Source organism: Mustela erminea, chromosome 7, assembly GCF_009829155.1.
Source record: "Mustela erminea isolate mMusErm1 chromosome 7, mMusErm1.Pri, whole genome shotgun sequence".
Classification (NCBI taxonomy): domain Eukaryota; kingdom Metazoa; phylum Chordata; class Mammalia; order Carnivora; family Mustelidae; genus Mustela; species Mustela erminea.
This window is the reverse complement of record NC_045620.1, coordinates 92,149,112-92,175,262: the sequence shown is the minus strand read 5'-3', so window position 1 is coordinate 92,175,262 and position 26,151 is coordinate 92,149,112. Positions and strand designations below refer to the sequence as shown.

At 37.4% G+C, this 26,151-nt stretch overlaps 1 protein-coding gene across 3 annotated transcripts in view; it reads left to right on the top strand.

Annotated features, from left to right (window-relative positions):
- M1AP (meiosis 1 associated protein) overlaps positions 1–26,151 on the top strand; it is a 79,172-nt gene that overhangs the window by 8,426 nt on the left and 44,595 nt on the right. For all 3 annotated transcript variants that reach the window (XM_032352565.1, XM_032352562.1, XM_032352563.1), the window contains one exon: positions 24,447–24,632. In XM_032352565.1, the coding sequence (XP_032208456.1) occupies positions 24,447–24,632 (186 nt within the window). The remainder of the gene's footprint in view (positions 1–24,446; positions 24,633–26,151) is intronic.

The following is a 26,151-nucleotide window of genomic DNA, read 5'->3' as shown; positions in this document are numbered from 1 at the left end:
TAGTTGTAAGTAGCCCATTTGTCAGTTATGGCCTATGGATATTTTGAGGTGGATCTCCTGATAGACCTGCCTGTATTCAGCCAAGGGTTGGGATCAGTGTGGCCCCTTTTGCCTCACTTTATATTCTATTGCTCAAGCCTGTCACCCAAAAGCGGCCTCCACATGAGGTACCTTTTTACCTCCAAGGCAGGGTGATGTCAGTGAAGGCCTAGTGGAAAGCCAGCACTTTTTTTTTTTTTATTAACCTGTAATGTATTATTTGTTTCAGGGATACAGGTCTGTGATTCATCAGTGTTATGCAATACACAGTGCTCACCACAACACATACCCTCCCCAGTGTCCATCACCCAGCTACCCCATCCCGCCCACCCTCTTCCACTCCAGCAACCTCAGTTTGTTTCCTGAGAGTGAGTCTCTTATGATTTGTCTCCTTCTCTTTTTGTTTCATTTTCCTCTCTTCCCCTATGATCCTCTACCTTGTTGCTCAAATTCCACTTATCATTGATATCATATGATAATTGTCTTTCTCTGATTGACTTACTTCGCTTAGCATAATACCCTCTAGTTCCATCCACGTTGTTGCAAATAGCTAGATTTTATTTTATTTTTTATTTGACAGAGAGAAATCACAAGTAGATGGAGAGGCAGGCAGAGAGAGAGAGAGGGAAGCAGGCTCCCTGCCGAGCAGAGAGCCCGATGCGGGACTCGATCCCAGGACCCTGAGATCATGACCTGAGCCGAAGGCAGCGGCTTAACCCACTGAGCCACCCAGGCGCCCATAGATTTTATTTTTGATGGCTGCATAATTATTCCAATGTATGTATCTGTGTATATATGTATTCACACATATATATGTGTGTGTGTATATATATGTATATACATATATATATAGATGTGGTATGTGTGTGTGTGTATATATACACACATACCACATCTTCTTTATCCATTCATCTGTCATTGGATATCTGGGCTCTTTCCATAGTTTGTTGTGGACATACCCACAATATATTGGGGTGCAGGTGCCCCTTTGGATGACTCATTTGTATCTTTGGGTTAAATACCCTGTAGTGCAATTTCTGGGTCATAGGGTAGCTCTATTTTCAACTTTTTGAGGAGTCTCCATACTGTTTTTAAAGTGGCTGCACCAGCTTTTATTCCCATCCACAGTGTAGGAGGGTTCCCCTTCCTCCACATCCTTACGAACATCTTTTGTTTCCTGACTAAATTTTAGCCATTGTGACTGGTGTGAGGTAGTATCTTATTATGGTTTTGATTTGTGTTTTTCCAATGCTGAGTGATGTTGAGCACTTTTTCATGTGTCTTTTGGCCATTTGAATATCTTTTTTGTAGAAAATGTCTGTTCATGTCTTCTGCCCTTTTCTTGATTGGATTATTTGTTCCTTGGGTGTTGAGTTTGATAAGTTCTCTATAAATTTTGAATACTGGGATCCCAGGGTGGCTCAGGTGGTTAAGCATCTGCCTTCTGCTCAGGTCGTGATTCTTGGGTCCTGGGATAGAGTCCCACATCAGGATCTTTGCTCAGCAGGGAGCCCGCTTCTCCCTCTCCCTCTGCCTGCCACTCCCCCTGCTTGTGCTCTCTTTCTCTCTCTCTCTCTCTCTCTCTCTCTCTCTCTCTTTCTCTGGCAAATAAGCGAATACATAAAATCTTTATAAATAAATAAATTTTGGATACTAACCCTTTATCTGGTACGTCATTTGTGAATAAGTTCTCCCATTCTATCAATTATCTTTTGGTTTTGTTGACTGTTTCCTTTGCTGTGCAAAAGCTTTTTTATCTTGATGAAGTCCAAATAGTTAATTTTTGCCCTTGCTTCCCTTGCTTTTGGTGTTGTGTCTAGGAAGAAGCTGCTGCAGCCAAGGGTGAAAAGGTTGCTGCATGTGTGCTCCTCAAGGATTTTGATGAATTCCTATCTCACATTTAGACCTTTTATCCATTTTGAGTCTTTTTTTGTGTGTATGGTATAAGGAAATGATCCAGTTTCATTCTTCTGCATGTGGTTTCTGATTTTCCCAACACCATTTGTTGAAGAGACTTATCTTTTTTCCATTGGATATTCTTTCCTGCTTTGTTGAAGATTAGTTGACCATAGAGTTGAGAGTCATTTCTGAGTTCTCTATTCTGCTCCATTGATTTATGTGTCTGTTTTTATGCCAGAACCATGCTGTCTTGATGATTACAGTCTAGTAGTAGAGGTTAAAGTCCGGAGTTGTGATGCCATCAGCTTCAGTTTTCTTTTTCAACATTCCTCTGGCTATTCAGGGTCTTTTCTGGTTCCGCACAAATTTTAGGACTATTTGTTCCTTTTCTGTGGGAAAAGTTGATGGTATTTTGATAGAGATTGCACTGAATGTGTAGCTTGCTCGAGGTAGCATAGACATTTTCACAATATTTGTTCCTCTAACCCATGAGCATGGAAATTTTTTCTGTTTCTTTGTGTCTTCGTCAATTTCTTTCATGAGTATTCTATAGTTTTCTGAGTATAGATCCTTTATATCTTTAGTTAGATTTTTCCTAGGTATCTTATGGTTTTTGGTGCAACTGTAAATGGGATCAACTCCTTACTTTCTCTTTCTTCTGTCTCATCATCAGTGTATAGAAATGCAACTGATTTCTGTGCATTGATTTTATATCCTGCGACTTTACTGAATCCTGTATGAGTTCTAGTAGTTTTGGGATAGAGTCTTTTGTGTTTTCCACATAAAGTATCATATCATCTGCAAAGAGTGAGAATTTGACTTCTTTTCTGATTCGGATGTCTTTGGTTTTTTTGTTGTTGTTGTCTGTTTGCTGAGGCTAAGATTTCTAGTACTATATTGAATAGCATTGGTGGTGATGGACATCCCTGCTGTGTTCCTGACCTTAGGAAAAAAGCTCTCAGTTTTTCTCTGCAGAGAATGAATTTCTCTGAGGTTTTTTCATAGATGGCTTTTATGATATTGAGGTATCTACACTCTATCCCTGTGCTGTGAAGAGTTTTAATCAAGGAAGAATGCTGTACTTTGTTCAATGCTTTTTCTGCATTTATTGAGAGTATCATATGGTTCTTGTTCTTTCTTTTATTAATGTAATGGATCAAGCAGATTGATTTATGGATGTTGAACCAACCTTGCAGCCCAGGAATAAATCCCACGTAGTCGTGGTGAATAATCCTTTTAATGTACTGTTGGATCCTGTTGGCAGTATTTTGGTGAGAACTTTTGAATCCATGTTCATCGGGGATGTTGGTCTATAATTCTCCCTTTTGGTGGGATTTTTGTCTGGTTTTGGCATCAGGGTAAAGCTGGCCTCATAAAATGAGTTTGGAAGTTTTCCTTCCATTTCTATTTTTTAGAACAGTTTCAGAAGAATAGGTATTAATTCTTCTTTAAATGTTCGATTGAATTCCTTTGGGAACCCTGGCCTTGGGCTCTTTTTTGTTGGGAGATTTTTTTATTCCTGCTTCAATTTCCTTGCTGGTTATGGGTCTGTACAGATTTTCTATTTCTTCCTGGTCAGTTTTTGTAGTTTCTACATCTCTAGAATACATCCATTTCTTCCCAATTATCTAATTTGTTGGCATATAGTGGCTCATAATATGTTCGTATAATTGTTTGTATTTCTTTGGTGTTGGTTGTTATCTCCTCTTTCTTCATGATTTTATTTATTTGCATCCTTTTTATTTTCTTTTTGATAAATCTGGCCAGGGGTTTATGAATCCTATTGATTCTTTCAAAGAACCAACTCCTAGTTTCGTTGATCTGTTCTACTGTTCTTTTGGTTTCTGTTTCATTGATTTCTGCTTAATCTTTATTACTTCTCTTCTTTCTTTCTCCAAACTCCAAAGGAGTTCTTTCTCCAACTCCTTTAGGTGTAAGGTGAGGTTGTATATTTGATAACTTTTTTTGGTTTCTTGAAAAAGGCTTGTATTGCTATGTACTTCCCTCTTTGGACAGCCTTTGCTGCACCCCAAAGATTTTGAATAGCTATGTTTTCACTTTCATTTGTTTCCATGATTTTTTAAAATTCTTTAATTTCCTCGTTGACCCATTCATTCTTAGTAGGATGCTCTTTAGCCTCCATGTATTTGAGTTCTTTCCAACTTTCCTCTTGTGATTGAGTTTGAGTTTCAAAGCATTATGGTCCAAAAATATGCAGGGAATGGTCCCAATCATTTGGTACCAATTGAGACCTGATTTGTGACCCAGGAGGTGATCTATTTCAGAGAATGTTCCATGTGCACTAGAGAAGAATGTGTATTCTGTTGCTTTGGGATGGAATGTTCTGAATATATCTGTGAAGTTCATCTGGTCCAATGTGTCATTTAAAACCCTTATTTCCTTGTTGATCTTTCTTTTTTTTTAAGATTTATTTATTTATTTATTTGACAGAGCGCGTGTGCGAGTGAGAGAGGGAATATAAGTGAGAGAGGGAATATGGGGAGTGGGAGAAGGAGAAGCAGCTTCCCATGGAACAGAGATCCTGATGCAGGCTCAATGTGATCATGACTAGAGCCAAAGGCGAACTCTTAACGACTGAGCCACACAGGCATCCCTCCTTGTTACCTTTTGCTTAGATGATTTGTCCATTTCAGTGGGGGGGGGGGTGTTAAAGTCCCCTACTATTATTGTATTATTTGTGTTTCTTTGATTTCCTTATTAATTGGCCTATATAATTGGCTCCTTCCGTGCTAGGGGCATAAATATTTACAGTTGTTAGATTCTCTTGTTGGATAAACCCTTTAAGTATGATATAGTGTCCTCCTTCATCTCGTATTACAGTCTTTGGTTTAAAATCTGATTAGTCTGATATAAGGATTGCCACACCAGCTTTCTTTTGTTGTCCATTAGCATGATAAATTGTTTTCCACCCCCTCATTTCAATCTGGAGGTGTCTTTGCATCTAAAATGAGTCTCTTGCTGACAGCATATTGATGGGTCTTGCTTTTTTATCCAATCTGATACCCTGTATCTTTTGATTGGGGCATTTAGCCCATTTACATTCAGGGTAACTATTGAAAGATAGGAATTTAGTGTGATTGTATTGCTTGAAGTAGTTGCCTCTGTTCCTTTCTGGTCTATGTTACCTTTGAGCTCTCTCTGCTTAGAGGACCCATTTTCAATATTTTTTGCAGGGCTGGTTTGGTGTTTGCAAATTCTTTTATTTCTCATTCTATTTTCAGTGACAGCCTAGCTGGATAAAGTATTCTTGGTTGCATATTTTTCTCATTTAGTACCATGAAGATATCATGCCAGTCCTTTCTGACCTGCTAGGTCTCTGTGGATAGGTCTGCTGCCAACCTACTGTTTCTACTGTTGTAAGTTATAGACATCTTGTCCCAAACTGTGAAAACCCAGGACTTCTATGCCCATCTGATGGTAATGAAACTTCCCCATCCCAGGGTGTCAGTGGGAATCATGTAGAAAGCCTAAATTTCCATTCCCACCCAGAAGTAACAAGGCACCCTTCCCTCTAGGTTCAGAATCAGAAGCCAGAGTCACACTCCAACCTGGCTCACTTCCCCATTAGCACAGTATCAGGGGAAGCCTGCTAAAGCAGAAGATTGAAATAAGATCCAGAGTTCTGTAATACCCAAAATGTCCAGAATACAATAAAAAGACACTTGTTATATCAAGAACCAAAGGGGTGGCTAGGTGGTTCAGTCAGTTGTGTTTGCCTTCAGCTCAGGTCATGATCCCAGGGCCCTGGGATCAAGCCCCACATCACGCTCCTAGCTTATCAGGGAGCCTGTTTCTCCCTCTCCTTCTGCCTGTGCCTCCACCGTCTTGTGCTTGCTTAATGTCTCCCTTTCTGTCTGTCTCTCTCTCTCTGTCAAATAAATAAATAAAATCTTAAAAAAAAAAAGAACCAGAAAAATCTCAACATGAATGAGAAGACACCAGGCACCAACACTGAGATGACACAGATACTGGAATTATCTGGGGAAAGAAAAAAAAAAAACAAAAACAGAAACAACCACTGTAAAAATGTTTCAACAAGCACTTATGAACATTCTTGGAATAGATAGAAAAATAAAAAGTCTCACCAAAAAAAAGGAAGGGTAAAGAAGAGCCAAGAGCATCTGGGTAGCTCAGTCATTAAGCGTCTGCCTTCAGCTCAAGTCATGATCCCAGGGTCCTGGGATCAAGCCCTGCATCAGTCTCCCTGCTCAGCGGGAAGCCTGCTTCTCCATCTCCCACTCCCTCTGCTTGTGTTCTCTCTCTCACTGTCTCTTTCTGTCAAATAAATAAATAAAATCTTTTTAAAAAAGAAAAAAAACAAAGAAGAGCCAAGTAGATATTTTATTTTTTTAAGATTTTATTTATTTATTTGAGAGAGTGAGTGAAGAGGGAAGAAGGAGCAAGGAGAGTGGCAGGCAGAGGAAGAAGCAGACTCCCAGCTGAGCAGGGAGCCCTACATGGGTCTCCATTCTAGAACTCCAGGATCATGACATGAGCCAAAGGCACTTAACTGACTGAGCCACCCAGATACCCCCAAACAGACATTTTAGAACTGAAAAATATAATAACCAAACTTTAAAAAGCAAAAATCTTTAATGGATGGGCTCAACAGCAGAATAGAGAGGACAGAGAAAAGAATCAGTGAACATGAAGAAATTACCCAATCTGAGTAAGAGAAAGAAGACAGACTTTAAAAAATGAACAAACCCACAGGGACGTGTAAGACTATAACAAAAGATCTAAATTTCATATCATCAAAGTTCAAGAAGAAAGGGGAAAAGGGTGGGCTGAAAAAATATTTAAATAAATAATCACTGAAACTTTCCCAAATTTGTAAAAAGTTATAAACCTAGATATTCAAGAGGTTGGGGAGCCCAAAGAGGATAAATGCAAATAAATCTGTTTTTAGACACATCATAACCAAACTTCTAAAAACTAAAGGCCAACTCTTGAAAGCAGAGCACTGCCATCTTACCTATAAGGGGAAAACAATCAAGTAACAATAGCTTTTATCATCAGAAACCATGGAGACCAGAGGAAATGTCACATTTCACATTTTTCAAATGCTAAAAGAAAAGAACGCTTGATAGAACTCTGTATCCAGTGAAAATAGCCTTAAGGAATGAATCAGAAATGAAGATATTCTTAGATAAAGGAAAACTAAGAGAATTTGTCATCAGCAGGCCTACGTTAACAGAATGGTAAAGGAAGATCTTGAAACAGAAAGGAAATTATAAAAGAAAAAATCTTGGGATATCCAGGAAGAAAGAACAATGGAAAGAATAAAATATAGATAAATATAATAGACTTTCTATTGAGTTTTCTAAATTATATTTGACAGTTAAAGCAAAACTTGTAACATTGTCTGATGTGGATGTTAATGTATATAGAGGAAATATTTAAAATAATTGCATTATAAACAGGGAAAAGTAAAGAGACCTTCTACATAAAATATATATATATATATATATATATATATATAATGTAACACTTAGAGCAACCACTTAAAAATCAATATAAAGACACTCAAATACTGTAGATAAATCAAAATGGAATTCTAAAAAATTCTTTAAAAAACTTAAGTAACCCACAGTCAGGTAAAAGAGAACAGAGAAACGAAAACAACAACAAATAAATTGGCAGGTTAACATACCAATAGTTACAGTAAATGAAAACGGTCTAAGTATATCAATTAAAAGTGTCTGTCTTCAGCTCAGGTTGGCAGAGTGGGTAAAAATGACCCAGCTATATATCTAATTTCAAACACAGCAGAATTAGGATGGAAAGTATAGGGTTGAAAAATATATACCCTGACACATTAACCAAAACAAAACAGAAGTTGCTATATTAATATATCTAACCTAGTAGAATTCAGAACAAAGAATATCAGGTAGAGAAAGGAATATTAAATGATGATAAAAGAATCAAACCAAGAAGAAAAAAATAGCAATCTTACATGTGTGCACACTGAACAAAAGAGCTGCAAAACATGTGAAGCAAAAACTGATAGAACTGAAAGAAGAAATAAACAAATCCACAATTTAACTTGGAGGCTTCAGATGTCCTCTTGACAATTGATAGAACGACTAGAAGAGAAAAAACTACAAGTAGCCAATAGGATCTAATCAACATTTATAGTATATTCCACTCAACAAAGCAGAATAAACAATCTTTTCAAGCACCCACAGAACACTTATTGACCATATCCTGGGCCATAAAAGAATCTTCAACCAATTTGAAAGAATTTGAAGTCATACACAATTTGTTCTCTAACCGTAGTAGAGTCAAACTAGAAATCAGTAACAGAAACATAACGGTAACATCTCCAAACACTTGGAAACTAAATAACACATTTGCAGATAACCCATGGATCAAAGAAGAAATGGCAAGGGAATATTTTAAAATATATTGAATTGCATGAACATTTAAATACTACATATCAAAATGTGTGGAATTCAGCTAAAGCAGTGCTAAGAGGGAGATCTATAGCACTAAATGCTTACATTAAAAATGGAAATATAGGGGCACCTGGGTGGCTCAGTCGTTAAGTGTCTGTCTTCAGCTCAGGTCATGATCTCAGGGTCCTGGAATTGAGCCCTACAAGGGGCTCCCTGCTCAGCAGGAAGCCTGCTTCTCCCTCTCTCACTCCCCCTGCTTATGTTCCCTCTCTCTCTGTCTGTCAAATACATAAATAAATCGTTTTAAAAAAGAAATGGAAATATATAATTCAAAATCAGTAACATAAGATCACACCTCAGGAAACTAGAAAAGGAGGAACAAAAACCCAAAGTAAGCTGGAGGTAAGAAATAATAAAACATATAAATGAATAAAATTGAAAACAGAGAAAAGGAAAATGATGAAACAAAAAGCTGATTCTTCAAAATGATCAGTTAACACTGACAAACCTCTAGCAAGATGTGAATCTACAGGAGTGGTAATATGGCATAGAACTCAAAGCAAACATTGTAGCAAGGTCAATTTCTTGGTTTTAAAATTGAGCTATAGTTATGTAAGAAGCAAGCACTGGAAGAAACTAGGTGAAGGGTACATAGGCCCTCTCTACAATTTTGCAACTTTCTGTGGATCTGTAAGTATTTCAAAATAAAAAGCTAAAGAAAAACAAAGCTAAATCACTGACTAGTAACTTACTAGAATGGCTACAATGGAAAAGGCAATCCTGACAAGCAATACCAAGTGTTGGTGACAATGGGAAAAACTATAACCCTAGTTCATTGCTAACAGTAAGGTAAAATGATACAACCACTTTGGAAAATAGTTTGTCAAATTCTTAAAAAGTTAAATATACAACTTCCATGTAACCTAACAGTTCCACTCCCAGAAATCTAACCAACAGAAATGAACAGAAATCCACATTTACATGAATGTTCATGGTATCATTAGTCATAATAGCCACAAACTGGAAACAGTGGAAATGTCTATAAACTGGTGAATAGATAAACAAAATGTGTAATTCTCACTGTATATAATCTGTGATTGTATATACCGTATCAGTACACTGAGGGCACCATGAAAGTGGTAGTGTTATTTGCAGCCATGTGGCAGGTATGTTCCTCTGTTGTGCCATTTTCCTTGTGCATGTCTGTCCCGTGATCACATTTGGCTTTTTCTATCTTCTGTCAAGCAATAGGGGTAGAGAAAGTAAAGAGTTATCTAGAAGGGCAAATGAAGATAGATATTCAGAATAAAGAGCCTTTTTGAGAGATGAGCTCATGTACTGAAAGTTAAAGGATTTTCCCCCTTTCTCAAGTGGCTGTGTTGTATACCTCAGGCACTCCTCAGTACATTTAGCCCTAGATAAATCCCTTGATCCCTTCCTTAATCATTTCATTGGGAAAGGCAGACATTTCTAGACTATAAATCACTGACTAGTAACTCTTGGGAAAAACTGCAAGTCAAAAATCCTTCCAAAAGAACTGTAAGTTCAACCTATTTATGAGCTCAAGAAAATTACTGGAACAATGCCATTACCTTATGTATAGAGCAACCCAATCTTTGTTCAAGGAAAAATGTTATCTTAAATCCACTGTCTCTAACCTATATAAGTATCTAACATTTTCTGTCCGCAAAGTTAGCTCAAAATACAACGGTAAAAGACAGCAGGCAGGATATCTTGCCCAGGATGAATACCTCAATATATCGCTTCATATTTAATTTCTGAGTATTCCATTTCTGAGTATAACCCAGAGCTTTTCATAAGGAATAATGACAGAGGAATCATAATTAAAATATTAGAATTCCTTTTATATCCATTGTGCCCTTAATATAAATAAATCTGACCAAAATGATTAATCTCTTCTCAAAGCAGAATTTCAGAAGAATTACAGTGAATATCTTACCAATTCTTCTATCTTTTCATGAGAACAAAGGAATTATTTAAATTATATATAATCTACAGTGGAATTTTAAGACTAATAGTGGTCTAATTTGGCTATAACATTTATTTCCTCATCCTTAATAGCTGACATTGAATTGAAATTACATGAAAGTAACAGATAACAAGGATATATTTCATTTAACAGTATAAAAGTAAACTCCAATAAAGATAATATACTAAACTATTATTGAGTGCTACAGGAGAGAGAGGAGAAGAGTAAGAAAAGGAAATATACAAATTTTGTCATTGTTTATTTTGAAGATTTTTGTTATTCATTAATGGATAGTACTAAAGAAGGGAATTATATAAACATGTAGTTATAAATACTAAAACAAATACAAACCTTTCTAATTATGACAGTAAAAGCTTACCTAGAACAAAAAGTCATACAGTATAGTGATTTTTCAAAAGCTATGAAAATAGATCTGCCTTCGCTAGGGCCCTGGGATGGAGACCCCTGTTGGGCTCCCTGCTCAGTGGGGAGCCTGGGGAATCAGCTTCTCCCTCTCTTTCTGCCCCTCCTCCAGCTCTTGCACAAGTACACATGCATGCACATTCTTTCTCTCTCTCTCAGTAAACAAGTAAATCCTTAAAAAAAAAAAAAAAAGAACTATGTGGGGCGCCTGGATGGCTCAGTCTGTTAAGTTTCTGCCTTGGGCTCAGGTCATGATAGCAGGACCCTGAGATTGAGCCCTGCATCAGGCTCCTTTTTTGTCAAGGACCCTGCTTCTCCCTCTCCCTCTGTCTGCCTTTCCCTCCTGTTTGTGAACAAGCTCGCTCTCTCAAATAAATAAAATCTTTTTAAAAAAAAAAGTTTATGAAAATAGAGTATATGTTAATATAAAAACAAATATATCTGTCATATCAATAAATATAAGTATGCTAAACCCACCTATTAAAAATTCTGCTTTGTTGGGGTGCCTGGGTGGCTCAGTTGGCCTTCAGCTCAGGTCATAATCTTGGGGTCCTGAGACGGAGCCCCACATTGGGCTCCCTGGTCAGTGGAAAGCCTGCCTCTCCCTTTTCCATTTCCCTAGCTTGTGTTCCCTCTATTGCTCTGTCTGTATCTGTCAAATAAATAAAATCTTAAAAAAATTATGCTGTGTTAAAAAGATACAGCTGCAACAAAGTTATTCAGAAAGGTTGACAATGAAAGAAAGGGCAAAGGACTAGGCAAATGAACCTCCCCCCACCAAAAAAAAAAGGACATGATCTTAATATCAGACAAGGTTGAATTTGGAGCAAAAAGCACTAAATGACACTAAGAATGTCACTTTAACACTAGACACAAAGCAGAGAAGAGTAGAGAATATGAATACATATGGACGATATTCAGTACAGAAGGTTTGTTGGAGGGGGAATCTATAGAAAATATATCAGTTTTGAGTACCTATGTACCAAATAACAAAGCACGAACATTTTTAGGAGAAATATGATCATACATATGTATGAAATCTCCACCCTCCTCAAGTGTTCATGGAATATTCACAAAATATTCAGTCATGTATTAAGCCATAAATAAACCCAAATAAACCCAAAAGTTTAATGAATTCCAAAAATGTTAATAGCTCACTCAATATTTTCTGAACACTCTGCAGTAAAACTAGAAATAAATGACAAAAGCAGAGAAAAAAAATTATCTACCCAACGGAAATTTTTTTTAAGATTTTTATTTATTTATTTGAAAGAGATCACAAGCAGGCAGAAAGGCAGGCAGAGAGAGAGAGAGAGAGAGAGGAAGCAGGCTCCCTGCTAAGCAGAGAGCCCAATGCAAGGCTTGATCCCAGGACCCTGAGATCATAACCTGAACTGAGGGCAGAGGCTTTAACCCACTGAGCCACCCAGGCACCCCCCCCCAATGGAAACTTTTAACTGTTAAATAAATTTGGAGTCAAAAGGAAATCCAAACTAAAATTGCAATATGTGTAGGAAATAATAATAATAATAAAATACTATATATCAGAACCTATGGGTTATAAAAAAAATGCAATGCTAAAAGGAAACTTTATCTTTAAACTGTATTAATTTATTTTTAATTGCATTAGTAAACAAGAAAAACTGTAAATAAATGAAGCATGCAACTTAACAACAAAAGACAAAAAAAAAAAAAACCTAAGGAGAGCTGAAGGAAGGAAATAGTAAAGATAAAAAAAATAATGAATATGAAAATAGAAAATGGTGGAACAAATTAATAAACCCCAATTTGTACCTTGGGGGAAGAGTAGTAGACAGATAAACCATTAGTAAATTTAGTTTGAGGAGAAGGACAGGAGAAGGTGCCATATACAAAATATGATAAGGAGAAAAGAACCACATACACTTGGGTGAAATGCATAACTCTACATGCAAATATAATTACCAAAATTAAGTTCAGAAAAGAGAGAAAAATCTAAACTCACCATTTCCCATAAAGCAAAGTTGCCCAAGAGCTGCCTTCCTCCAAAATAAAGTACTGAAACCAAATGATTTTAAAGGGGAGTAATACTAAACTTTAAAGAACAGATCATTACTATGTTTTTTAATTGTTTCATTGCACAGGAAAGAAAAACCCTCCAAAGCCTTTTTATTGCAGATGACATAATATTGATACTAGAACCCAACAAATATTGCACAAAAAGAAAAGCCACAGCAAGTCTCATTTATGGGTATTCAAAATCCCAAATAAAGTACAGGCAATAGAATCCAGCCATATATTTTTTTTTCTAAGCTTTATTTATTTATTTGAGAGAGAGAGCAAGGACAGGGAGGCAGATGGGAAGGGAGAGAGAGAATCTCAAGTAGACTCCCCACTGATCATGCAGCCTGACAGAAGGATCTGTCTCACAACCCTGAAATAATGACCTGAGCTGAAATCAAGAGTTGGAGGCTTAACTAACTGAGCCACCCAGGCACCCTCAGCTTATATTTAAAAAGATCACATACCAGGAATTTTTTTAAAAATAGTACAATATTAGGGAATCCATTAATACAGTTTACTGTATTGATACATCTAAGAAAAAATATGATCATGTTCATTTCCATAAATACTGAAAAAAGCATTTAATAAAATGCAACATCCAGTCTTAAGTCTAAAATCTTAGAAGATTTTAATATAATAGGTATAGGTAACTATCCCTGAGCACAATATAGGTTTATAACAGCTCAAGAATCAAATCATACTTAATGAAGACACTAAATATATTCCTATGTTATCATCATTATTACTTAAAAGTATTCCAGAGATTTTCACTGATGCAATTGTACAAAGGAAATAAATTAGAATATAAAGATAGGAAAGAAGGATATAAAATGATTGTTATCTGCAGATTAGTGATGTTCAAGAGAATAAACTAGAAAATTATTTTCTTTTTTTTTTTTAAGATTTTTATTTATTTATTTATTTGACAGAGCTCACAAGTAGGCAAGGAGGCAGGCAGAGAGAGAGTAGGAAGCAGGCTCCCTGCTACGCAGAGAGCCCGATGCAGGGCTCGATCCCAGGACCCTGGGATCATGACCTGAGCTGAAGACAGAGCCTTTAACCCACTGGGCCACGCAGGTGCCCCTAGAAAATTATTTCAAACAATGAAAGAACTCATGATAATAGTCTGGTACAAGAACTAATACAGATATTAATACCCTTCATATATTCCAAACAACAGATTTGATGGTAAAGTGGCAGAAAAGATCTCATACAATCACCAAAATTATCAGACACTTAGGATTGAAATTAATATATGTGCAAGACTCATATGAATTAAAATATTATTGAGAAACACAAAAAAAGAGTGCACAAATTAAAAGTCATTAATTTGGGGGAAGAGTCAGACCAGAAAGATGTCCATTATCTCTAAATTAATCTGTAAATATAATGGAATTCCTGATGAAATTTCCAACAAGAAAACTGGACATCCTAGACTTTTTTTTAAAAGACTTTATTTATTTGACAGAGAGAGATCACAAGTAGGCAGAGAGGCAGGCAGAGAGAGAGGAGGAAGCAGACTCCCTGCCTAGCAGAGAGCCTGATGCGGGACTCGATCCCAGGACCCCAAGATCACAACCTGAGCCAAAGGCAGAGGCTTAACCCTCTGAGCCACCCAGGTGCCCCAAAACTGGACATCCTAATAATAAATTCAAATTAGAAGCAAAAGGAAAAAAAAGCAAAAAACAGCTAGGAACTATTCCTCTCAAATATTAAATATATGCAAAGTGTGATACTGGAGATTGAAAAGATAGGGCAATGTAATATAATTTAAAATCCAGAAAAGACCCAAATATATGTGGGAATTTAGTATATAATAAAGATGATATTTAACATTAATTGGAGTGGGGGGTGCCTGCGTGGCTCAGTCAGTTAAGCATTTGACTCCTGATTTCAGCTCAGGTCATAATCTCAGAGTTGTGAGATTGAATGCCCTATCAGGCTCCATGCTGGGGATGGAGCCTGCTTAAGATTCTTCCTCTGTTCTTCCACTGCCCTTGCCCACCTCTCCCTTGTTTTAATTAATTAATTAGTTAATTAATTTAAATTAATTGTAGGGGCACCTGGCTGGCTTAGTCAGAAGACCACGAGACTCCGGATGTCAGGGCTGTGAGTCTGAATGCCATGTAGGGTGTAGAGATTACTAAAAATAAATAAATGTAGCAATAAATTAAAAATTAAAAAATAATAAAATTTATTTGAAATAATAATCCAGTAAATGCCTGGGTCAGCTGGATAGCCATGTAGGAAAAAAGTAAATTTGATCCATACACATTGCTTACATCAGGATAAAGTCTAGATAGATCAAAATTTTAAATGTAAAAATTGATATTATATATGTAGGAGAACAGACTGTATCAGTCAGAGTCCAATCAGGAGAGAGAAACCACACAGTGATTTAAACAAGGGAAGTTTATATGGAAAATTTTAACATCATTTAACATATTAAACTATGATAATAAAGCAACTGTAAGATATGAGAACTTTCTATGGTACCTTAGGGTTGAGGTAGTGATGCCTAGGAAGGACAAACTTGAAAAGTATATTCCTTTCCCAAGGCTGGACTTCAGGACCAGTTGGAGAAAGTATAGTTGCAGCTGACCAGATAACAAAGAAGTTCACCGGTTTTTCCAAGCCAGAGCTGGTTCGTGGTTACTGTGAAAGCAGGATGCAGTCTTCCAGATGTTGGTGAGCTGTAATCAGGGACTGGTGCATAAGTGTATAGAGTGGAGATATCAACATAGACAGAATGCCTAGACCAGACAGCGTCCATGTGGAAATTGCAGCATCATTGGAGGGCCACAGGAGACAAATTTCTGAGGTGAGCAGAGGGAGTGAGGCATTTGTGCAGGCAGGAGACCTGAAGCAGGCAGTGTCTGTGCCAAAAGGACTGCTGAAAGGTGATCCAAGCCAGGGCTAAGAGGTTGCAGTGTCTTAGCTCAGGATGTCATAACAAGAAAATTCTAAAAACTAGACATCTTAAACAATACATATTTATTTTCTCAAATTTTGGGAGACTAGAAGTTCGAAATCAGGGTGTGAGCATGGCCAGGTTCTGGTGAAAGCTCCCTTCTGGCTTACAGACAGTGGTAGAGTTGTTGTTTGCTCAGATGACCTTTCCTCAGTGCATGTATATGAAGAGAGAGAGAGCTCTGGTGTCCTTCCTCTTCTTTAGAAGGTCACCAGAGACAGCATCATTTTGACCTCCTCTAAACCTAATTACCTCTCAAAGGCCTCACTTAAATGCTACCACAGTAGGAGTTAGGGCTTAAGTATATGATTTTTAAGGGAACATACACATTTAGTCTCTAAATTCAAGGGACTGTTAATTTGGGGGACTATCTGCTAGTGTGAGGCACTATCAGATGTTCTCATACCCCACTGCTTTCAGCAGGAAAGCATCTTCCTTCTGCAGTGTTCCTCCAGTGCTCTCTATTCAAATGTTTAACATCATGTCCATGTAAAGGAGAAATGTTTAAAGGGATTTTGTCCTTTACTGCAACGATCTATTGAAAGGTGAATTAGATCTTAGAGGCAGTAAGTTGACAATTAGCTCACAAAGCATGGAGGAAAATATCAGAGTAAGAAAGGTTTGTCTAACCATAACATAAAACCCAAAATTCCAAAAGTGAAAGATTAGTAAATTCAGCTGTATAAGGGCACCTTATACATCTAAGGGTGGTTCCATCAGTTAAGCCTCTGCCTTCAGCTCAGGTCATGATCCCAGGGTCCTGGGATCAGGCCCTGTATCGGGCTCCCCGCTCAGTGGAGAGCCTGCTTCTCCCTCTCCCCCTGCTGTACCCCTTGCTGTGCATGCTTTCTATCAAATAAATAAAATCTTTAAAAAAAAACTCAGCTATAAAAAAAAATAGAAAATATGTGCTTGGCAAAAAAAAATCTACATAATTAATAAGGTAAAGACCAATAATCCAAAAGGAAACGAGAAATGACATATATAGCTTTCAGAAAAAGAAATATAAATGATCCTTCAACATATCAAAATATGTTCAATCTCACTTATAAAAGAAATGAAAAAGAAAACTTGAAGTACATTGAGATACTATTATTTTTCACCTGTATGGTTTTTTTTGTTTGTTTGTTTTGTTTACTTTTGTTTTTTAGTAACCTAATGTTCATGAAGTTTTAAAGAAATAACCACACTTACATGCCATTTATGAGTATATAAATTAGCACAATTTCAAGGGTGGGCAATTTGGTGACAAGTATCACAATTTACATACCCGACCTAGCAAGTCTGCTTTTAGGAACTTATCCTGCAGATACATTTTCATATGTGGAAAAATGACTTAAGTATTATCATTTCAGCACTCTTTGCAGTGGTGGCAAAAGATTGAAAGCAATCTAATGTCAATCAATAGGGAATTGGTTAAATAAAATTATGTTCCATTCATTAGTGGAATACTCTGTAGCTGTAAAAATTAAGACACTTTTAGCAGTCTGGGTGACTCAATCAGTTAAGCCTCTGCCTTCAGCTCAGGTCATGATCCCAGGGTCCTTGGGTCGAGCCCCACACTGGGCTCCCTTCTCTCTGTTCTTCTGCCCCTCTCCCCTACTCATGTGCTCTCTCTCTCTCTCAAATAAATAATCTTTTTAAAAATTAAGACAATTTTTATCTATTGAATTACATCATTGCCCAAGTACACTATGCAATAAAATCAAGATATAAAAGACTATCATAGGCTCTTTTATTTTGGTAAGAAGAACAAATTTATCTTTTATATTTTCTTCCATGTAAAGAAAAAAATCTCTGGGAAGATATCCAACAAGCTACCAATATAGATTGCCTAGCTGAATGAGTGAAAGGTGATTTTTCTGCATATAATTTTATAATCTTTAAATTTTGAATCATGTGCATGTATTATATATTGAAAATAAATAAAAACAAAATATTGAAAATACATTTGTGCTAATAAAATTCAACCCACATATGGATTCAATCCATATATGGATATATAAAAATTTTTTATATAAGTTTCTACTAATAAAAATATTTTTGAAAATCAGTGACCTAAACTATGTTCTAACTTTTTTCATCTGATTTCCAATAAGACATCAATCTGAGTTGCCTTAAACTGCCAAGACCAAGGAGAACACACTGGCACTAGATTTAGGGAGAGAACATCCTGTAGGCATATTTGTACAACTAGTCTACACAAAAAGCTGAAAGAAATGCAGTGAGAAAAAAAGAAACAAAGAAATGCAGTGAGGGTCCATTAGTCCTTACCCATTCATCCCAACTTCCACTTCTCTGTACAGCTCCCATCTAACTGAATCAAGGTCTCCACTCTGCACCTTGAAACTCACCCAGATATCTAAGACAAAGAACCTGAATTTGTGATACAATAGATAATAACTCAAAACAGTGTTGTAGGCAATTTCAGTATCTGATTCACCGGGCTGCATTTCAACTCAGTAACTTCTGAAAGCACATTTGAATCTTCCACAGTGGAAATCCCAAACTTTCCATCCAGGAAAGGGGAACGGGGAGAAGTTATGACATTTGACTGCTCAGATTGCAGATTGCAAGTAATGGCACAACTCCAGCTGAGAGACACCCGGTCTTATCTTCCTACCATCCATTTTCTCCCTGTTTATCTAACAGGTCCCTATAGATCCCTGACCCCACCTTTTGGGTTTGGAACACAAGTCTGAACTATTTACACTATTGCTGTATAGAATATTGTCTAGGCATTTCATGAGGGAAAAAAGGCTAAGAATGTAAGACTTTCTGTAGCATTCATCAGTCATTAACCTTTGATATATAGAAATTGTTTTCCAGCCAAGCTATATGAGCTCTTCACATTCTAGGCAATTAATGTTTCTGCAAAGCCTGCATTTTAAAATCACTTCTGGAATCAAAATGAGTACCTGAAAGATCAGATACCATTTTCAAGGGATATAATACATAGTTATGTTTTAGCCTACTTTCTGTTCAGCCTGTTATTCAGAAACATCTAATCTTTTAGATGATTTGGGCACGTGACCTCTTGCTACAAGAGTTTATCAACCAGGAGTGCTCTCGAGCAATAAGTAACCGTATTATTTGATTAATATAAAAAAGAACAGCTTAATTTCCAATATTTCCAAAGCCATTGCATTTGGCAAAATTACTCAAATAGGAAATATTTTCAAACCTTGTTAGAAGATCACTTTTTTTTCCTAAAGGTTATTGTAACCTGGTTGGCAGAGACATCAGGAGGCCATCCTATTTTTTTTTTTTTTTTACATTTTAACTACAGGAGATAAGTTAAGATTTGAAAATGCATTTTCTGATTTAAAAAAAGTTTTTATTTTAGAAAACTTAAATGTAGAAAAGTATAGTCTTTTGATCATTGCGAAGTTGACTGTTGGAAACACACTTTTACTGTTGATTCCTCCCAAAACACTACCAAAAAGAAAGTTGAGGAATTTTTTTTAAAGATTTTATTTATTTGACAAAGAGATCACAAGTAGGCAGAGAGGCAGGCAGAGAGAGAGGAGGAAGAAGACTCCCCGCTGAGCAGAGAGCCTGATGCTGCAGGGCTCCATCCCAGAACCCTGAGATCATGACCTGAGCCAAAGGCAGAGGATTAACCCACTGAGCCACCCAGGCACCTGAGGAATTTTTTTTAAATAACATTGAATTAGTTGCGATTAGGCTCAGCTGTGAGTCATAGAAACCCCCGAATAAAAGTGTCTTAAATAAGATGTAAATGTATTTATTTCTCAAATAGTTTTACACAATCCAGTGCTAGTGTGGCAATTCCATAATCAATAAGGATCCGTGCTTCTCCTGGCTCATTGTTCCACCATCTTACTACCACCAGCAACACAGGTACTGACTTGTAGACCAAGTTGGCCTTTCTTAGACTTGTGTTTCAGCAAGCAGGAAAGAGGAAAAGCAAAGCAAAGGGAAGGAGAATAATAAAGATTAGAGCAGAAATAAATGATATAGAAACTAGGAAAACAATAGAACACATCAATGAATCTAGGAGCTAGTTCTTTGCAAAAATTAATAAAACTGAGAAACCCTTAGCCAGACTTACCAAAAAAGAAAAAAGAAGGACCCAAATAAAATCACAAATGAGAGAAGAGAAAGAACAAACACCACAGAAATACAAACAATTAGAATATTATGAAAAATTGTATGCCAACAAATTGGACAACTGGAAGAAATGGACAAATTCCTAGAAATATATAAACTGCCAAAACTGAAACAGGAAAAAATAAAAAACTTGAACAGATCAATAACCAGCAAAGAAATTGAAACAGTAATCAAAAATCTCCCAACAACCAAAAGTCCAGGACCAGATGGCTTCCCAGGGGAATTCTACCAAACATTTAAAGAAGAGTTAATACCTATTCTTCTCAAACTATTCCAAAAAATAAATGAAATGAAAACTTCCAAAATCATTCTATAAGGCCAGCATTACCCTGATACCAAAACCAGACAAAGATTCCATTAAGAGATCTACAGATCAGTATTCCTGATGAACATGGATGCAGAAGTTCTAAATAAAATAGTAGCAAATAGAATCCAACCATATATTGAAAGAATCATTCACCACAATCAAGTGGGATTTATTCCTGGACTGCAGGGGTGGTTCAATCGATGTGATATACCATATTAATAAAAGAAAGGATAAGAACTGTATGATCCTTTTAATAGACACAGAAAAAGCATTTGATAAAATACAACATCCATTCTTGATTAAAAAAAAAAAAACTCTCGGGCGCCTGGGTGGCTCAGTGGGTTAAGCCACTGCCTTCGGCTCAGGTCATGATCTCAGGGTCCTGGGATCGAGCCCCACATCGGGCTCTCTGCTCAGCAGGGGGCCTGCTTCCCTTCCTCTCTATCTGCCTGCCTCTGTCTACTTGTGTTCTCTGTCTGTCAAATAAATAAATAAAATCTTTAAAAAAAAAAAAACTCTCAATGAAGCAGGGTTAGAGGGAACAAACCCCAACATATTATAAAGGCCATATACAAAAAAACCCAGCTAATAACCTAATGGGGAAAAACTGAGATCTTTTCCTTTATGGTCAAGAATAAAACAGTTATGTCCATTCTCACCACTGTTATTTAACATAGTACTAGAAGTTCTAGCCTCAGCAATCAGACAACAAAAGAAATAAAAGGCATCCCAGTTGGCAAGGAAGAAGTCAGGTTTTCACTATTTGCAGATTACATGAAACTCTATACAGAAAACCCGAAAGACCCCACCAAAAAACTGCTAGAACTGATACATGAATTCAATAAAAGCTCAGGATACAAAGTCAACATACAGAAATCTGTTACATTTCTACACACCAATAATGAAATATCAGACAGAGAAGTCAAGGAATCATCCCAATTACATTTGCACCAAAACCCGTAAGATACCTAAGAATAAACCTAACCAAAGAAGTAAAAGATCTGTACTCTGAAAACGTTAAAACATTGAAGAAAGAAATTGAAGATGACACAAAGAAATGGAAAGACATTCCATGCTTATGGACTCTAAGAACTAATACTTTTTTAAAGATTTTATTTATTTGAGACAGTGAGAGAGAGAGCACAGGTGGGGTGAGCGGCAGAGGCAGAAGTAGAATCCCCACTGAGCAGAGAGGCTGATGCAGGGCTCGATCCTGGGAATCCATGATCATTACCTGAGTTGAAGGCAGACCCTTAACCAACTGAGCCACCCAGTCACCCTGGAAGAATGAATACTGTTAAAATGTCTGTATTACCCAAAGCAGTTTACATATTGAATGCACTCCTTATCAAAATACCACCAGCATTTTTCACAGAGCTAGAAAAAACTATCTTAAAATTTGTATGGAACCCCGATGACCCCAAATAGCCAAAGCAATCTTGAAAAAGAGAAGGAAAGTTGTAGGTAAAGTGAGAGAGCTAGGTTCTTGTCTCACAATCAAAGAATGAATCTTATGGACAAAAGGAATGAGTAAAGCGGTTGAGTTTTATTAAGCAAGGATACAGAGAAAGCTCTCAGGAGTGAGAGGGATCCCAACAGGGTTGCCACTGAGGGCTTTGGTCTTTTATAAAAAGATATCCAGGGAAGTTAAATATTTTTGACTTCCAAATGGCAGCACCACTGATTAAGGACTAGCGTTAACATCTTTAATGGCTTCATTCTTTTTAGGTTCTGGTTATTTTTTGTTACCACAGGAGATTGGCATAAGTAAGACTTTCCCCTAAAAAAAATAAATTGATTAAAAATAACTTAAAAATTAAAAACGGGGCACCTGGGTGACTCAGTGGGTTAAGCCTCTGCCTTCGGCTCAGGTCATAATCTCAGGGTCTTGGGATCGAACCTCTCATCAGGCTCTCTACTCAGCAGGGAGCCAGCTTCTCTCTCTCTCTCTGCCTGCCCCTCTGCCTACTTGTGATCTCTGTCTGTCAAACAAATTTTTAAAAATCTTCAAAAAATAATAAGACTTTCCCCTTGGACACCTAGGGCAGGGTGGCCTAAAGTGTTCCCTTATCTCTGGTTTCCTTATACCTCCACATTTGTGGAATTTCTATGAACCCAATCACATAGCTCCCTTACCTATCTCTCCCTACCTAGCCCCACCTGTCCCTTTCTCAGAGGCATCACCATTCTGGACTTCAAATTATATTACAAAGCTGTAGTGATTAGGACAGTATGGTACTGGCACAGAAACAGACACATAGATCAGTGGAACAGCATAGAAAACCCAGAAATGAACCCACAAATATATGGGCAATTATTCTTCAACAAAGCAAGAAAGAATGTCCAATGGAAAAAGACAGTCTCTTCAATAAATGGTGTTGGGGAACTGGACAGCAACATGCAAAAGAATGGACTGGACCACTTTCTTACACCACACACAAAAATAAATTCAAATGGATTAAAGACTGGGCACCTGGGTGACTCAGTTGATTGGGCATCTGACTCTTAAGCTTGGGTCTTGCTCTTGAGGTTGTGAGTTTGGACCCTAAGTTGGGCCCCACGCTGGGCAATGGAGCCTACTTTTAAAAAATGGATTTAAGACCTAAATGTGAGACAAGAACCCATCAAAATCCTGGAGGAAAATACGGGCAGTAACCTCTTTGACATTGGCCACAGCGGCTTCTTACTAGATATGTCTCCTGAAGCAAGGGAAACAAAAGCAAAAATGAACTACTGGGAATACACACACACACACACACACACACACACACACACACACACACACAGGAATATTAGCCATTAAAAAGAATGAAATATTACCATTTGAATGATGTGGATGGAGCTAGAGGGTATTATGCTAAGCAAAATAAGTCAGAGAAAGAGGAATACCATATAATCTTACTCATGTGGAATTTAAGAAACAAAACAGATGAAAAATGAGATGGAGAAGAAAACCATAAAACAGACTCTTGACTGTAAAGAGCAAACAAGATTGCTGGAGGGCAGTTGGAGGGTGTTAAATGGGTGACTGGGCTTAGGGAGGGTACTTATGATGAGCACTGGGTGTTGTATGTAAATGATGAATCACTAAATTCTACTCCTGAAATTAATATTACATTGTGTGTTAACTGGAATTAAAGTAAAAACTTGAGATAGATAAAGTGTATCAGTCTTCAGATTCTTTTAGGGGATACATGAAAAGAAATTTCTGAAGGCCACTGGTCTATACATACGGTCTCGTTTTCATTTCTTTTTTGCGTAGGTTTCTTACCTTCCCATCTAAATTACAAATTCTCTTTGTGTAAGAATTACATCCTATTTTTTGTGTTTTTCCCATAGACTCAGGAGCATGTTAGCAAAGTAAGCAGCTGTGGAATTCAGTGGGGCAGGGGTTGACTTAAGTAAACTGGCATAATGGCAGCTCGTGCTCATGAATTTTATGTGCATTTTGCAAATATTGCTCTGTTCTGCTCTTTGTCAGGGTGGTTTCCTCATCCCAAATATAATTCCTCCTCACCCAACCCCCATCTGCTATTGATGCTTAGAATTCAAATAGTGTCACAAATTAGCATTCCACATTTATTCAAAATGTATACATCCTTAGGAGAGGTAACACTGATATAGAATCAGATTATATTAGATTACTTCCTGAGAGTAACTTTTTATAAAGGGAGGCGAGATAGAACCAAGAGGTTTACATGTTGGCCCCTTGAGCTGACTGCAGACTAAGTCAAGCATCTCTATTGAAGTGATCCTGAGGAGCAGACTGGATAGGACCTTATCCATTCTGGAATGACCAACCATATCAAAATCCTCATTTCTAGAAACTAGAGAGGCTCCCAGTGCCTAGACTGACTATGAAATGAAAATAATATTTAAGAGTGATCCTGCTAGGCCTCCAGTTTGAAGAGCCCCCCAAAGTAAAACTCAGCAATCACAACTGGACTTCCATTTGGATGAGTGAATAAGTTCAAACACTTTCTTTCCTGTTCCTGGTAACTCCACATAATCAAAGCCCTTTGACTACAAATTTTCTTTCTTCTGGTATAGGGAAGATTTTAGTGCCATGCCTAAAGCATAGAAGGCATAGAATAGATATGATCAATTAAAAAATCTTCAGGAAGGGAAGGGACGCCTGAGGAATAACTGATAAAGAAGATGGACTGCCCATTAATCTGGAACCTGGGTCACTAAAGATCTTTGGTTCATTTTTCTCTACAGCAAGTGAAAGGGAACTTTGTTAGGCTGAAGGCCTGCATCTCAGAACTCCGCATGTTGCAGAGAGAAGGCTGTTTCAGGCCACATAGCTCTTCCCTGCACCTGGCAGTACAGGATGGGCTTCAGCAGTTCAAACAGTACAGCAGACATGTGACCACAGGTGCATCTCTGAGCTTCACTTCCCTGGAGGTAAGAATACTGGCCTTAGGACTCTAAGACCATTGCGAGCCATCTAGATGCTTCATTATTTATCATCCTTATATTGTTCTTTGTTTCATACACTTTGATGGTAATTTTCACGTCTAGATTTTCATCTCCCTGCGGGCAAGGGATATGTTCTCTTTTTCCTATAGTCTGTGCAATTCTTATACAGAGCCAGCATAAAGAGAAATGCTAAAAATATGGGCTGAAGTGAATTATGATGAAAAACTGAAATCAAAATCTGAATATGCCATCTGCCTCTGGATTTTTGGAGCTTGTAAAGTAGTTGTTAAACTGCCTAGATTGCTGTCTATATTTGTATTTCCTTTGCACCCTTCAGAATTTACAGTGGTTCTTAATCAAATCTTGGCATCAAATTGAGTAAATTTTCTTGGACTTAGCAAATGTGCAAATTTAAAGATTGCTAAACTTCTAGTGCAGACTAAGACAATCTTAAAAAATATAAGTAAGTCATGCCTGGGTACTCCACTAGGTGCATGAGTGACTATGAGTTAAAACACATTCAGTCTTTGGAAACCTCAGGCATCAAACAGATGTATTTTAAAAAATAGGGGCGCCTTGGTGGCTCAGTGGATTAAGCCGCTGCCTTCGGCTCAGGTCATGATCCCAGTGTCCTGGGATCGAGCCCCGCATCAGGCTCTCTGCTCAGCGGCGAGCCTGCTTCCCCTTCTCTCTCTGCCTAACTCTCTGCCTACTTGTAATCTCTCTTTGTCAAATAAATAAATAAAATCTTAAAAAAAAAAAATAACTGTGCTTTTATCTGCATCCTTCATTAATCAAAAATGTCCAAGCACTGGGGCACTTGGGTGGCTTAATCGGTTAAGTGCCTAACTCTTGATTTCTGCTCAGGTCACAATCTTGGAATCCTGAGATCGAACCCTGTGTGCATCAGGCTCCATGCTGGTGGTGGAACCTGCTTAAGATTCTCTCTCCCTCTCTCTTGCTACATCCCCCCTCCATGCACACACACACGTGCTCACTCACTCTTCCCCCCCAAAGAAACGTTCCAAACACCAAAAATAAATGTCTAAGTACAAAAGAGAATTGCATATATTTAATATTTGCCTTCCAGATTTTCAAATTAAGGACAAAACTGCTAATGAAAACATCTGGAAGATTCACTCAGATGAAATAAAATGTTCAGATTATAAACAAACACCTCAGTATCCCTTCAGGTTAGATATGTTGATCAAGAGTGAGTACATTTTAGAGTTAAGAAAGCAGAAGAAACAGCTCACCTGTATCCAGGTTGAACAAGGAGAGAAATCTATGTGGAAGTACCACCATGAGAAAGAAGCATAGAGATTCCCTGATATTCAGTACACACTTAGTGAGTGGAATTTAGGATTATATTTCCTTTGTTGCCTTATAAAATTGAAGCATTTTGAGCATGAGAAACTTCAAGCAATCTTAACTTAAAACATAGGGATGACTTCTCACTGGTTGCTTTCTGGGATAGGCCTCACCTGTTTGGAAGGGTCCTGTA